The sequence below is a fragment of the Rattus norvegicus genome, chromosome 4 (genome assembly GCF_021556685.1).
Source record: "Rattus norvegicus strain SHRSP/BbbUtx chromosome 4, alternate assembly SHRSP_T2T, whole genome shotgun sequence".
In the NCBI taxonomy this organism is placed as follows: Eukaryota; Metazoa; Chordata; class Mammalia; order Rodentia; family Muridae; genus Rattus; species Rattus norvegicus.
In genome coordinates, this window is record NC_141537.1 from 14,121,557 (window position 1) to 14,137,689 (window position 16,133).

The following is a 16,133-nucleotide window of genomic DNA, read 5'->3' on the forward strand; positions in this document are numbered from 1 at the left end:
GATGGTTGGCAGGGCTAGCCAGGAGGAAAGAGGAAGCCAGGATAGGCCAGAGTGCCCGCAGCAGCTATACGGTCGCAGTTCTCGGGCAAACTGGGAGAGGGGTTGGCAGGAGCCGTTCTCAGAGCTAAACTGGGAGGGACTGGGAGCTGGGAGCAATCAGAGTGCTGCCCGAGGTCCCAGACAACGGTGGGATCGTATTCTGAGTGGTGGGTAATGGTGGAAGTAAGTTTTTTAAAATTACACACAACATGACTGTCTGGCCTGTAGACACATGGCTTTAATCCCAGCACTTGGGAGGCAGAAACAAAGGCAGGCAGATATGAGCTCAAGTTCAGCCTCATCTACATAGTATAGTGAGTTCCAAGTCAGCTAGGGCTCCTAGAGACCCTGCCTCAAAATAAATAAATTTAACTAATTAATCAAAAGTAACTCACTACAGATGAGTTTAATCAGAGTTTTACCACCTTTCAACCTCTAAGGAAGTAATTTTTCTCTAAGTTTACAGTTCTGAATTTCCTAAATCCTCACACTTTACCTTCTTTACCTACTGCCAATTTCACTGTTCATTAAGGCCACCAGTTCTTGACTGATCTACAACTGGCCAAATGGAACGGACAACGTATTTAATGCTTCTTCAACTTTAAAAAACCATTCAGCCACGCTGGGGGTATATTGTTCAGTGGGAGGGGGTTGGCCTAGCACTCAAAAACTCAGTACGGCATTACCACAAACAAAACAGAACCCAGTTCGGTCAAAACCTTCCCTCAAAACCCTTAACTCTGGGCAAGCCCCACGGTGATGCATGTGGATTTTCTGCACCTCCTGAGGATCTACACGGAACAACCTGTGTGCAGTGCCAGCCAGCACAGCAGGGTGAAGGTCACTATGGGCTCAGAGTGCTTACGCATCAACCCTCTGGATGACAGTGCCTACCCCGGAACCCTGTGCTGACCAATACTGCACGGCAGGATCAGTGATCTGGAAGCACAAACACAGTTTTTAAGTCTTTTATTTTTGTGAGGCGGTAACAAGTTATGAACGCACAGGAAGTTCCTTCAGTCAAAGCCTCTGGGGCTCAGTTGTATGTCATGTAGCGGGGAGTAGCACTAAATTTGGCATACGACTTGATGACCTTATTTACAGCTTCTAAGAAGTCCTTCTCTGTAGCAATCTTTCTCCGGGCTCGGATTGCAAACATACCAGCCTCTGTGCAAACGCTTCTAATCTCCGCTCCTGCCCAACAAAGAGAAAACAAGACTGTTAATTACTGTGGCCCTGAGACTGACAGGAAGCCAGCAGGCCCTGCCACTCACCAGTACTGTTTGGACACAGGCGGGCTAGTAGCTCAAATCGGATGTCTCTTTCCACACTCATTGAGCGAGCATGAATCTTAAAGATGTGCGTTCGACCCTAAAAATTAAGGAATTAACATATATTAAAATGAAAATATATACTAAGACAAAACTTCAAGATTTTTTTTCTAAAATAAAGTTCCTGTTTTAACCTCTAAGTCAGGTAAGCTGAACTCAATCTTTCTGTCCAGCCTCCCTGGCCTCATCAGCGCTGGGTCCAGAGTATCAGGTCGGTTAGTGGCCATGAGCACTTTGATGTTGCCCCGAGGATCAAAGCCATCCAGCTGATTGATGAGCTCCAACATGGTCCTCTGCACCTCATTGTCACCCCCAGCGCCATCGTCAAACCGAGCCCCTGAGAAGACAACAGAGAAGCAGCTCAGGTCCACTGAGAGTGTCTAGTCAAGACCTGAAAACACCACACCTTAACTCACAGCCTTCCCTTACAGCAAAGTGCACACCCTATTTGGAAGGTATAAAACGAATTAGAAAGCAAAATATTTCAAAGCAAAACAAAATGAAAAGCAAAGCACACAAGTTTGTTTTGCGTTGGCCAACTAGTCCTGGGCCGAGGCCCGCCCTGGAGTGCGGATGATATAAACGGCAGCGCTTCGTGGGGAATATTCATTTTTCCTCTCCCAGCAGGCATCACCTGCAAACAGCTTCTTGAGTAGGGATGAGACTTTGTGTCCACTTCCCCTTCTCAGGGCTGGAATTTTGCTGGGTCTGAACAAATTTCTGCTTTAGAAAGAATGCACCATAAGCCGGGCAGTGGTGGTGCACACCTTTAATCCCAGCACTTGGGAGACAGAGGCAGATAGAACTCTGAGTCTGAGGCCAGCCTGGAGTACAGAGTGAGTTCCAGGACAGCCAGGGCTACACAGAGAAAAAAACCAAAGTAGAGAAAGAAGAATTTACCATAAGTTATCTTTGTATTAAAAGTATCCTTATGGAGTTACCCCTTAAGAAACTTGTTTTGCAGATTAATCAAGACCACTCCTGCTGGGAGAGTTTAAATGGCATCTATACCTTGGTTGGTCTCCAGGTAATCATCTGGGGAAAGCTAAGAACAAAACGGCTATGCAAAGGTCAGGGGAACAGCGATGGCCCCGCAGCGGAGAGAGCTTGCTGCTCTTGCAGAGGACCCCGATTTCACTCCCAAACCTTACAGGGGGCTCACTCTGCCTGCAACTCCAGCTCCGTGGCTTCTGACAAACGCTCGTGGATAAGAGAGATGGCTCCAGGTTAAGAGGGTCTACTGCTCTTGCAGAAGGCGCCCCTGCCCTGCAGTCAGTTCCCTACAATCTATGTGCCAGTCCTAAGTGCCTGTAACTTCAGCTCCAGGGGCACAGGACACTCTCTTCCGGCCTCGGGAGACACTGCACTCACACATGCATACTTGCCTACACACAAAAAATAAAAATAGAGACTATCGGACACTCTAAACAGCTAGAAAAAAGGCCATACCCAGGGCAGCAACAGCATTAGCAGGAGACAAGAAGAAAAGCCCTTCCTTGGCACTGAGTGTTCAGACAAGGCAACTGACAAAGCAAGACACCATTTGAAAAAGACTTATGGTTTGTTGGTGGTGTGGCAGCCAAGGGGTCCTAAGAAATTCAGCAAGTGTCACAAGCACTGACTCCATGCTGAACAGTCAAAAGAATACCGATGAACTGACAGAAACTCAACCTTGAATCAGATCTGCGTAGCATTCAGCAAGCTGCAAACCTGGTCTACAGGGGCATGGGGAATGTTAACAGACTCTAAGCAGGACCTGGGGCACTGAGAGGGGCAGCGGGGAGCTGGCATCTGCACTGAGGAACCCTGAGGAATGCAGCTGTGTTGGGACATCTGGGACTCCATCTGCTGAAGCACTGCACAGAGACCTGAACAGCACCTGTAACCTAACGTCTGAAAACAGAAGACTAGAGCAGCCACCACCGAGGAGCTCCATGACTAAGGCAGACACTCCGAGACTCTGAATCCCGTTCTCCCGGCCTATACTCCGTCTACATCGGACTCAGATCTTTAACATTCCCCTCACCCTAAGAGTACTGAAAGAGTCACCAGATTGGAGCTGTGAGCTGCACTGGTCTCATCTCCCACAGGGATGGACATGCGCCCCTCCTTAGGCAATCACAGTGTCAACTGAGCCGGCCAGCTCCTCTGTTCTTGCTCTTAGCATCTCTTGCCTTGTCACTCTTTTCCACAGTTCACTTTCCAGTCCCAAAGACCCTAACTTGGGCTGCTAAGAGATGCACATGTCCCACACTGTCTGTTAACAGCCTCACCTCTCTAATAGGATTGAGAGATAGAGTCTGCCATTGATAAAGACTGAAGAACAAAAACGAAGCTTTCTGTGATGAAGGCGACTTTAAGAACGTATGACTGACTCAGCTCCTCAGAGCATACTGGAAGGAAGTTTCTGGACTAAAAAGAACAAATACAACTACAGGGCTACAACGAAACACACAATGCCAGGACAGCAGTGAAGCTGAGAAACATCAAACACCACCAAAGCAGCTGCGACGGCAGAATCAACACCCGTCTTCAATCCTATTTCTGTGTTCAAGGTCAGTCCTACTCCATGCAGTTCTTTAAAATACCATTGAGGGAAGAGATGGCTCAGGGCAAAGTGCCCACCTCCAAGCCTGATAACCTGAATTTGATCCCTGGTACCCATATGGTAGGAGAATTGACCCCCCACACACTTTTTTTTTAAAAGGATTATTTGTTTTACATATATGAGTACATTGTAGCTGTCCTCAGACACACCAGAGGAGGGCATCAGATCCCATAACAGATGACTATGAGCCACCATGTGGTTGCTGGGAATTGAACTCAGGACCTCTGGAAGAGCAGTCAGTGCTCCTAACCACTGAGCCATCTCTCCAGCCCCCATTAACCACACACTCTTAAAAGTAACTAAATCAATAAAAGATCATTCATACCTCCAATGGCATCAATTTCATCAAAGAAAATAAGGCAGGCTTTTTTTGTCCTGGCCATTTCAAAAAGCTCCCGAACCATTCGAGCCCCCTAATAAGAAAATGTGATTATTACAGAGTTGGTTTCAAAATCTTTGAAAGTATAATAAATAAACAAACTGTATTACACACTTGCAAACACTTTTACTAACAGCATTCTCAACCATTAGCATCTAAAGCTTTTTTAAAAACTCCTGATGGTCGAGCCCGGCAGTGGCGGCACACATCTTTAATTCCAGCACTCAGAGGCAGAGGCAGGCAGATCTCTGAGTTCATGGCTGGCTTGGTCTACAAAAAGTTCCAGAACAGGCAGGGATAAACAGAGAAACCCTGTCTCAAAACAAAACAATCCCCTGGTTTGTTGCTTGTATTACCAAGTTACTATTGTGAGCGTCAACACAACACTGTAACTTTCGTGACTCTGTCTACTAAACGGCAGGCGTTCAGACAGGAAGGTGTCCAGTGAGCACTCTTCAGTGAGGTAAGAGGCAAAGTGAACTTGAGCAAACAGAGCAGGTATCTGATCTGCCACTTGGAATTATGGGAACACTGAATTCCATTAAGCTCCAATCCAAATATTGAAATTAAAATACATACTAAGTCATGTAGCTGTTCTGGTAAGTCATAAGCATATTAAACAGTAGGTTTTAGATATAATATATGCAGCCCTAGACTTTAACCTGAATACATATATCTAGCTAGGCAGCATGTATAGATAGATACCCATGCCCACACATGTAGACAATCCACGTTTTCTCTCTCATTAAAGCACAGAATACTGTCCCTGAGATAAACTACACTAAATTCCATCCTTCTGGGGAGGAAACACGTTGCTCAAAAATTTAAAAGGTAGCCTACTTGGAATTATTATTTTCAATTTAATTTTAATTTTTTTACTTATTCACTTTATATCCCACTCACTGCCCACCCCCACTTATTATTTAATTTTATGCAAATATCACAATCTCCCACAGAACAGTAAATGCTCTAACTCTGGCACATTCACTTTACCTTACCTCACCGACGTACTTCTGTACAAGCTCAGACCCGATAACTCGGATGAAGCAAGCATCAGTCCGATTGGCCACTGCCCTGGCACAGAGGGTCTTGCCTGTGCCTGGTGGCCCAAATAACAACACACCCTTCGGAGGCTCGATTCCAAGGTTAACAAACCTCTCTGGCTGTGATGGAGACACAAATTTCACACTTACCACTTTTGTACGATAAATATATAAAGTATAAAAATAGAAAATAATATATACAGAAACAACAGATCATTTGCGTGATCTAAAATACTTTCATTTATTCTAAGACATAATATCTACACTAAAATCATATCAATGTACCTAAGTGCCTTAAAGATGCTTTAACAGTTCACGTTGAATAATTACAGCACCTAAGAAGGCAATGTTTGGTACGGTATGTTCCTACCCTCTAAGGCTTAACGTTTTTCTCTTCATGCCACTGGGACAACTGCCGTCTTCTTTAACAACAGTAACACTCCTAATTTCCTTTATCAACCTAAGCAGCAGCTCTGTCTGATAATATACCTGGCAGCCCACTTCTTTTTGTTTGTTCTCTTTCATTAAGAAAAAACATTCAAAAGCTGTGAGCAACACAAGCAGGGCTGCGCTCACTGCACAGGAGGCCGCTACTCTTCACACAAAAGAGCTGCAGTGAGACACTCAGCGACTTACATGGAGTAGAGGGGTTTCAACCACTTCCCGCAATTTCTCAATCTGTTCCTTACAGCCACCAACGTCACTGTATGTGACATCAGGTTTTTCCTCCACCTGAGAGAGAAAGGTTATACAACACATTCAGAGACTTCTGAGGAGCAGACCAGATCCCCCACAGCAGACCTAATACCATAAAAACCAGTCTGTACCAAGAATGGTCATAAAAATCGAGTTAGAACGTTTATGTTAGGAGATCGATCCCACTGTCCTAGAACTATTTGTTGTGCTACATATTATGACATTTGTAAGTGATAAATACTACTAATGACTTCCCAAATATCTTTTAATTTTTTTGGTAACTTTTTGGGGCATAACATCCATTAACTGCTTAAAAGCTTCAAACTTTTTTGGAACAGATAAAAAAAAATTTTTTCCTTTGGGGGTTTTGTTTGATTTTATGAACGAGGCTTTCATTTTGCAGCCCAGGCTAACCTCAAACTCACTATGTAGCCCAGGCTGCCTTTAATTTGTGGCAGTCCTTCTGCCTAAGTCTCCCAAATGCTGGCATTACAGCTAGAAGCCACTATGCCTGGCTTGCAAGTCATGCCAGTCCCTTTCCCCAGGTTTCTTACCTGCATCATGGTAACTGTTGGGTCAATCTTAGGAGGCAGTGGAATGTGAATTTGGTATTTATTTCTGTCCACGCTATGGAAGTAAAAATAAAAAACAAAATAGATGCTCTTTAAGTTTTCAGAGGACTTTTTCTAGCTAGTGTTTTTAAAACCAAATTATAAGTAAGTAAAGGAGACACCATCCCAGAAGTTACTGAGAAAAGCTATGCAGAGTCTTATTAAGTACTGTGCAGACATTAGTCACTCCTCGTTAACTGTTCTCAAGCCTCCACTTCGCGTCTTCTACTGGGATGCCATGCACAAGACGAAATGGTGGGAGTGGGAAGGCTACGCTGGTGTGAGGAAAGATGGTGGGGTGCACCAGCCCTCTGTACTGCACAGCATTCTGCTTCCTCATTCAAAATGAAGGCTCGGTACCAACTTACCCGACTCTCATCCCTTCCTCAATGTCAGTAGGTGCCACCTGATCACTGAGATCCACCACGAACTTGGCAAACTGCTTCACGTTGATGATGTATTTCGGGTCCTCTGAATCGGCGTTGATTATCTTGGTACATCTAGCACAGCGAAAGGCTTCATGAGAGTGAGAACCCAGACCATGCCAGTGAGTTCCTGTGAGGGAGCTCCTCCCAGGCAGGCAGTGCAAGGAACAAGTACAGACCCAAACTGCAGACTCCCGGCCACTGCTCGCTCAAGAGCCTTCTGCCCAGCCTCAGGTAGGCCATGAAAATTTCAGATCATACCCTTCCCCAGAAAAACGAACCCACAACTGTCCTCTTCATGTCCCTTCATTATCAGACACCTTTTTGTCTTAGGTGGCTTTTCTTTTCATTTTCTCTGTAAGAATATAGCCATGTGCCTTCTATTGAACTCAGTAATTATGTGTTTTCATTCTTCCCCTGGGTTCACATTTTAAATCCATTTTTGTTGTTATTTTTTTTTTTTTGGTTCTTTTTTTTTTTCGGAGCTGGGGACGGAACCCAGGGCCTTGCGCTTCCTAGGTAAGCGCTCTACCACTGAGCTAAATCCCCAACCCCTTGTTGTTATTTTTAATCTGAAAATATTTAATCTCTAAGAGTTCTGGTAATATAATACCATGTGTGTCCAAGTATCTACTAAAGAAGACAGAAAATTGAATATATAATTCATATAGGGCAGCAATTGCCTAAAGCATAGCAACAAATACAGGAAAATACACAGCAGCCTCCAGAGTGGGCATGTTGAAAGAACCGATGGAGAAGTGCTTCATTTATAGCACATGTGACAAGGAAGAATTAAGTATATTATTACTTTAACTGACTGGCCTGCTGTTCCATAGGCACAGACGTAGGTTTTTGGTATTTTTAATCCTAGGGAAGCCAGTGGAGGCTGGGGATGGGAGTGTTCATTTGTCTTTTGGTTTAAGACATCTTAACGGTAGCTGAGGTTGGCAGCTGGCAGCACGCACATGGTGAGCCCCTGCACTCGATTACAGGTGTGGACAGACCACCATGTACAACCACATCTGGTGTCTGGCTCATGTAACAGTTTAAAAATAAGACAGGGTATTTTTCCACTCCTATAATCCAACACTTGGGAGGCAGACGCAGGAGAATCACTACAAGTTTGAGACTAGTCTAAGCTACAGAGTGAGGTCCTATTTTTTAAAAAAAGAAACAAGAGGGCTAGAGTGATGGCTCAGCAGTTAGCAGCACTGACTGCTCTTCCAGAGGTCCTGAGTTCAAATCTCAGCAACCACATGTTAGCTCACAACCATCTGTAATGGGATCTGATGCCCTCTTCTGGTGTGTCTGAAGACAGCCACAGTGTACCCACATACATGAAATAAATTAATTAATTAATTAAAAATAAAAAAAGAAACAAGTATATATAGCGAAACTGACTTAAACGACGGCCGAATCAGGGCCTTCAACAGCCTACTCTTACTTCAAAGCAGTAGGAATGGCAGCAGAACTAGTCAGAAAGAAAGTCAGTATTTTAGAACCCTGAAAACCACTAAAGGACCATAGCAACATCAAGATTTTTCCCGTTTTCTTTCTTTTTTTGGTAACAAGCTGGTGGCTCGTGAGGCTCAGTGGGAAAAGGCGCTGTTGCCAACCTAATGACCTCACTCTGATTTCTGAGACCCAGCTGGTGAAAAGAAAGAACCAGTTCCCACGAAGTTTTCTCTGACCTCTACACACATGCTGTGGCATCCCATTAGAGTTAATATTTAATTTAAAACATTAAAAATAAAAAGGTAAATTACAAACTGGCTGAATCTCAGTAAGAACAAATGAATCCTGTGCAGTGAACTCAGTCTCTTCCTCCTCTCCGCTCTAGGAAGGAAGCCTGAGACCCACCTCACAAGCGACCGCAGGGCCTGTCAAAGCTTAGCTGGAAGATATCAGCAGGGAATCTAAGAAAAGCAGTCGGCCACAATTACTTTAGCATCAGCTGAGCAAACAAGAGGCTGTGGGAAACCCCTAAAAAGCAGCAGTGAGCACCAGCATCGACAGGCACTTCCAGAGCTGACAGACTACGATGCCAGTTACCGTTTTTTTCCTCCAGGGCCCAGAGCCATTACTGAACCACACCCCAGTCAGTTGAAGACTTTTTAACACATCAAAAGAAACAAGAAATCATGGCCCTGGGACAGAAGAAATAAATCATCCAAAGAAACCGTCCCTCCGGTAGCTAAGGTGCTGGTCTCATTAAACAGCAACTCTAAGTGTCACACATTATCATCAGACTTAAGGAAGCCATGCCTAGAGATCAGTGACCAGTGTCAGAGTGGCCTCAGACTCAGTGTCAGAATCCACACCAGAACAGAATGCACCCACAGAAAGATATGGAGGTGGGCCTGGGCAGAGGCTTGACACAGCAAACTCGTAATCCCAGCATTCAGGACACAAGCTACAGGATCATCCAAGTCAGCCAAGCCTACATACATAGTTCTAGGCTACCAGAGCTAATGCAAGGCAAATGCAAGGCAAACTCAAAACACATCGCCATTGTGGTGGTGCACACCCTTAATCCCAGCACTCAGGAGAGGTAGAGAGATCTCTGAGTTTGAGACTAGCCTGGTCTACAGAATGAGTTCCAGGACAGCCTGGGCTGCAAGGAAACCCTATCTCAAAAAACAAAAACAAAAACAAACAAACAAACAAAACCACAAAAAAACAAAACAAAGGGCTGGTAAGCTGGCTCAGCAGCTTATGGGGGCTTGTCACCAAACTTGGTGTTGAGTTTACTCCCTAGATCTACATGGTAAAGGAGAGGGGAGAGGACTCCCAAAACCTATCTTCTGACCCTAAGACCCACACCATGCACACAGGAGTGCTCACACAATAACTAAATGGAAGGACTCAGGATCACTTCTGCATGCTGTCACACACATGAAGACGCATGTGCGAGGATGAGAAGATCACCACAGTGAGAACGGAGGTCTCCACACTGGGCTCTGAGCATCTCTACTTTTATAAGATCGTAACTTCCCATGACTACTTACGATACAGACTTCTAAGTCAGGATGCTTGTAGAACGCTCTGCTACGAACTGTAAAGCAAAGCCCTGTTTTGAGCACCATATTAGTACTTAAGCACTATATTAGTCCCAAGCTCTAAACGCTTAGGAATAAAAACAAAGTCCCAAAGAGCATGTGCATACCTTGCAACCTGTAGCGGCTGTTCACTCTGAAGTGTCTGTTTGTCTGCAGCCAAATCCCAGAGGGCTGGAGGGGCCAGCCCAGTGTCGGACTCTTTGATACCTACACAGAGAACAATGACACAATTCAGGAAAGCTTTCTCGGCCCCAGCACTGCTGGCGTTTGGACTGAATGAGTCCTTCCCCAGGGACTGTCCTGCACATTCTGTAGGGTGCTTAGCAGCACCTGGCTTCTCACCACTACACATACACAGCCAGTCCTACCTTTCTGCACATCCCAGGGATCAAGCCACCGCCTGACACTGCCTAACACCTTCACACAGAAGCATTACCCCATCGCCCCACCCAAAACCACGGCCCAGAAGCAGTCAGAATAAAAAAGGTAATGCCTACTTCACTTTTATTTTGTTTTGTTTTCTTGTACTATAAGACTTCACTATTTAAATTCCCAAGAAAGTGTCAACAACCAGACATAGCTACACTGAATACATCTTTTAAAAAGTCACATTTTAAAATCAATATAAAGTTTTGACGTATTAGAGTTTACAGAGCTAGGCCTTGAGCAGCAGAAATATTTATTACTTGTGTAAAGGATGAGTTACGTAATTGCATAGGGACTAAAACCAGCCCTAAAAGAGCACGCAGTAAAAAGATGTAAGGTGGTCAAATGTCTTACAACTTTTTAAAATCTGTAAGTCATAAATTAACTTAAAATTTATATTCAAAGTTTTAGCACAACCAACAATTCATGTAAAGAAAAGAAGTTAGAATAAATACATACCAGTGAGCTCATTAATTTTTTTGAGAAGTTGCTGAATGTCATCTTCAACCTGCTTGATCTGCCTCGAATAAGTACTCTGGCCCTAGGTAATAAACATCAGTTTAATTAGAACATCCGAATATTAGCAGCTCCCTAATGTCACATACAACTTTTAACAGTAATGATCTGACGATGATGAGCCTTACTGTATCAGAGCCTGGGGAGTTACCAGAGGAGGGAGAGCACTTCAGACATGTTCCTAAACAGTGGCTTCCACGGGCACCGATGGACTCACCCTATATTGGTTGATCTGCATCTTACTAAGTAGTCCTGGCTGGCCTCACCCTCATGGCTATCCCAAGTGCTAGGTGAGAGGCAAGAGCTACCATGCCTAGTAGGAAAGTAGCACTTACATTTTCCATTTCAAATTCAATTTTGTCACAATGATTTTAATTACAGTGAATATTTACACAAGTCATTTAAATATCTTTCCATATTCCAGCCCTCATTATTAGAGGTTGTAAAAGACCAGGAGTAAGGTTAGCCATGCTGCACACCCACTCTGTTGTCATCCAGACAGAAATTTTGGGCAGATAACTCCTAATTAGTATGAGCTCTTTGATAGTCCCTTCTAATCAGTTTAAAAAGACAAAACAAAAACAAGTTTTTTTGTTTTTTTTTTCTCTTTTTTTCCGGGGCTGGGGACCGAACCCAGGACCTTGCGCTTCCTAGGTAAGCGCTCTACCACTGAGCCAAATCCCCAACCCCCCAAAACAAGTTTTGTTTAAACACAAAACATCTCCATGTTGAAACCATTTGAAAGACTTACATAAGTTTTCAACAAGGCGATATCCCCTTCATCCAGAGCTAAAACAAAACAGAAACACGAATTAACATGAAGTTCAACAAGAGAGGGAAGCTGGTCACCTTCTCTATTCAAATCAAAATGTTGTAGTGGAGGTCCAAAACCTGAGTAAGATTGGGGAAGGGAGAATGAATTACATTCAAACTGCACAAATAAAACACGCCCACTGTGGACCCTGGCTAAACAATCATACTGTACCCACACAACAAAATACAAAGCACTGGCCGGGTGGTGTAGCCTTTAATCCCAGCACTTGAGAGGCAGAGGCAGGAGAATCTGAGTTCGAGGACAGCCTTGTCTACAGAGCAAGTTCTAGGACAACCAAGGTTACATGGAAACACTGCCTCAAAAATCCCACAAAACTGGACCTTAGGCCGAAGTGGCTAAGCAACAAAATGGAGTATATGAGGCCAATCCCAGGTTGCCAGACTCTCACAGTGGTGTTAGAAGACAAAGTCGAGCTTAGCATGTAAGTCGCTGGAGGTGTGTGGCTTAATGAAATGTTTCCCAAGATCTCCAAGAACTAATAGAGTTGAAATTCATCATCAAGAAGGTGGGGATACACCAGAGGAGGCAGTGAGCAGCTGAGTAGCCTACTAGTGACCCCGAGGAAAGCAGCTGCCGAGAAGGACTGATCCTGCCCTGCCTGCCACCTTCCATAAACCTTTATAAACTAGAGAGGGAGAGAAAGGTTAGCTGAGAATCATGAGAGGAGACAGTTCCAGATGTGAATGGAGGGAATCACCAGAAAGGGAATTCTAGAGAAACCATTATAGGATACAATGAAGGAAAGTGAAACAGCAAAGAAGACAAGCAATAGAATTCGGTTAGAGAAGCTTAGTAAGGCTACCTAGTAAAGCAGAAGACACAAGACAACTGAAGTCACCATCTGCTCAAAGCCACTGTGTGAGTCGCAGTGATTAGACAAATGATATATACTTCAGCCACATATATCATTGCTTCCGAACTACGCTGGAGAAAAAACTTTAGGTGACTTCTTTGTAACTACATGACCATTTGGTATGAAGCAACCAAGATTTACATCCAGGTCCTCCTACTACTGAGTTTGTCCTTTCAGCTGTTTAGGCAAGGAGAAAGAAGGAAAGGAGAAAGAAGGAAAGGAGAAAGAAGGAAAGGAAAGGAGAGGGAAAGAACGGGAGAAGAAGAGCGAGAGGGAAGGAGAGGAGAGAAAGAAAGACAGGGAGGGAGGAGGGGGAGAAAAAAGAGAAGAAGGCAGGAGGGAGAAGAGACAATGAAGAAGATGGGTTGTAGACTGAAAAGAGAATAGATTTTCTCAAATTATGCTTCTAAGACAACGTAGATATTAGTATATTTAGAGAAACGAAAGGAGAAAATTCTAGAGAAACACAAACGGAACAGTGACTAAGTCCCAGGGGAGAAAGGAGAGGTAAGACCAGGAACAGAAATGACATTAGATTTGACAGAAACTGGCAGAGTCCTCTGAGGCAGAACTGAGAGAAAGGTAACATAGAAGAGAACACTTGGGGAAAGAGAAAAGTCACCCATCAGCCGTTTAGCACAGGGGCTAAACTGAGGGCTTAAAGAAGAGGTAAAAGGCTTGACTGAGACTACTCTGGCCAAGTGGGGCCAACAGTCACAATAATCAGCAGGAGGAGCCACAGGAACTGGAAGCTTAAGCTGAAAGTAAATTGACCAACACGTTTGAACTGGTTTGAACAATGTGGATAGCCTATAAGCAGAAAGAGACAGGAAACAATGAAGCTCCCAGAGTTAAGAAGAGAAAGCATAAGGTATAAAGTTTGCTACTTTAGAAGTGAAAATGGAGTCTAAGAGTCATCAGATTAGGATGACAGTCACCTGAAGTCAGTGATCCCAGTGCCATTCAAAAGGATGCCACAGAACCAAGACAGGGGCCAATAGAATATGGGGCTTGAAAGTACAGCAACCTCAGGGACAGGCTTAAATTAAATAAGGTCATATATCTGCCGGATCACCTCAGGAAAAACATTTAATTTCATCATCTAACATGGAGGGAATTTTACCTTCACAATGTTTCTGTAAAGATCACATAAGATACACATAAAATCCAACACTTCAGTCAAACTTGAACTCCAAAATAACCTTAATCCTTTTTTACAAAATATCACATCCAGAGGAAGACATGGGTTAGGTTAGTATAAACAGATGAGGTACAAACTTTTGAATCTTTCTAATAGGTCCTAAGTACCTGAAACTCTCAATGGTGTAAAACACTTTTAATTGCAGAGTCAATGAAAGTAAAAAAAAAAATGTTTTCTTTGGGGGATGAGGCATAAACGGTGGGTGCTAGAAGGGGCTGAAGTTGTTAAGAAAGGGAAGAGCTAGGCATCGCCAACACTGAAAAATAGTTTTTAAGGTGAGAAAAGTTTAAAACAACGCGTGAAGATGAGACTAAAAAATGTGTGGGGGCAGAGATTACATCCAAACGTTGACCACATCTCATACACCGAGTTAAAAAAAAATGTCAACAATCTAGTCTCTACGGGGAGTAATTTGGCAAAAATGGCATCCTTGCTACTAGAATCTAGCCTGAACTGCCATGTGGTAGGTTATAAAACACGGTCATTTGTGAACTGGAGCATTCTAAATCTCTATCAATAATTAAATGTTATTGTACTGCCACGATATAGGACAATAAGCATCTGCTATCATAAAATCTCTAAATTCATGATGCTGATATACTGCAAGATACATTATGATTAAGACACGCGCGAGCGTGTGTCTAATATATACTTCCATATATAATAAAATATCTAGAAAAATGTAAAATGACTCTTTCTTGGCTGGAATCAGCACTGGCTCGAATCTAGGGACAGGATGAGACAGTTTATCTCCTCTGACTCGAGTTTTGAACCATCGTCTTTCAGGATAGTCCCTACAGTGATAGCACCAAGCTGTTACAACTGGGAAGGAGGAGATAGGGCCGGGAGGTAGAACTCAAAGCCCACCAGGCTGGCCACTTTTTGAAGATCTGCAAGGCCACACTGGACCCAGAACTCCAACGCCTGGTAAACTGTTCGAATAAAATAAATAAATAAAAAGTCAGCCAGCAGAAGTGAGTAAGGAACAGTTAAGAAGCAGACAGGGCTGCGGCCCAGACCGGTCACCGCTTGGGTCCAAGGCCGACCGGTGCCAGAGCCGGTCCCTCCCGGTTGGGAGGGCGAGCCCGTGTCCTCTCACCTCGGATGGGCTTGTCGTCCTTCTCATCCTCTTTGGTTTTCCGCTGGTCTGCACCTAGGTAATCCGGCATTTTAGAAGCCGCAAGCCCCTCCGCGTCTCAGTGATTACACAGCACGTTCCCCACTTCCGCTGGTGTCTTCCCTTTTAATTCCCCACCGGAAGTAGCTCAGCGCTCTGGCGCGGGTTCACCCTGCACCTTGGGACTCCACGCACTGCTGACTGGAGGGAGGATTATTACCTGTTATGAGACATTTATTTACCCCGCTCCCTCACAAGTCTGGTCTTTTTAGGTACCCGAACACGAACTTCCAAGACTAGCCCTGGCTCAGTTGATGAACTTACATCCTGATTTAGTCATTAATGAATAATACACACAGCCGGGTAATGTAATCTCTAAATATCTACTTCCTCTTTATCTCACAAGATTGGGAAGGCACTGAATAACCGTGTTTGTAAAATGCCTGGCAGTTTAGACACAGTTGTTGGCTAGATGTACAAACTGAATAAAGGTGATGCATTTCGGTTAGGGAGTGCACATCCAGGTTCTACAAAGAACTACAATTTAACAAGAAAACAACCTGGATTTTATGATGGGGGGGGGGCATTTAAAAGATAAAGGGAAAGGAAGGTAGGTAAAGGAGATAGACACATCCCAATAAATGGACGTATGAAAGGCTGTTCAAATCAAAAGCACTTTTTTCTCTTTAGCATGACTTTTTTTTTTTTTTTTTTTTTTTTTTTTTTGTCTTCTTAAGACTGGGGCTCTATGTGGTCCTGGCTGTCCAGCAACTTGTGGTGTAGATCAGGCTGTCCTCGAACTTACAGGTATCCGCACCCTGGAATGCTGTGACAAAGGCGTGTACCACCACACCCGACCCATGGATCGCTATTATTTTTAAAAAAGAAAACAAAGTTTGAGGGGATGTTGGGGAAAAAGTAGATCCTTTTTACACTGTTGGTTGTGGAAAACTGAAAACAACTATAATAAAATCTATATACACTAGTAATCCCA

The 16,133-nt window shown here is 43.9% G+C and overlaps 1 protein-coding gene across 1 annotated transcript; it reads right to left on the minus strand.

Annotated features, from left to right (window-relative positions):
* Positions 1 to 991: 991 nt before the first annotated feature.
* Positions 992 to 15,267, minus strand: Psmc2 (proteasome 26S subunit, ATPase 2). The gene is given in 12 exon segments (NM_033236.2): positions 992 to 1,233; positions 1,314 to 1,410; positions 1,505 to 1,707; positions 4,304 to 4,391; positions 5,356 to 5,520; positions 6,037 to 6,132; positions 6,651 to 6,723; positions 7,076 to 7,207; positions 10,299 to 10,398; positions 11,077 to 11,158; positions 11,885 to 11,922; positions 15,122 to 15,267. Coding segments are annotated over 12 exon segments (1,302 nt in total). The 5' UTR covers positions 15,192 to 15,267; the 3' UTR covers positions 992 to 1,075.
* Positions 15,268 to 16,133: the final 866 nt, after the last annotated feature.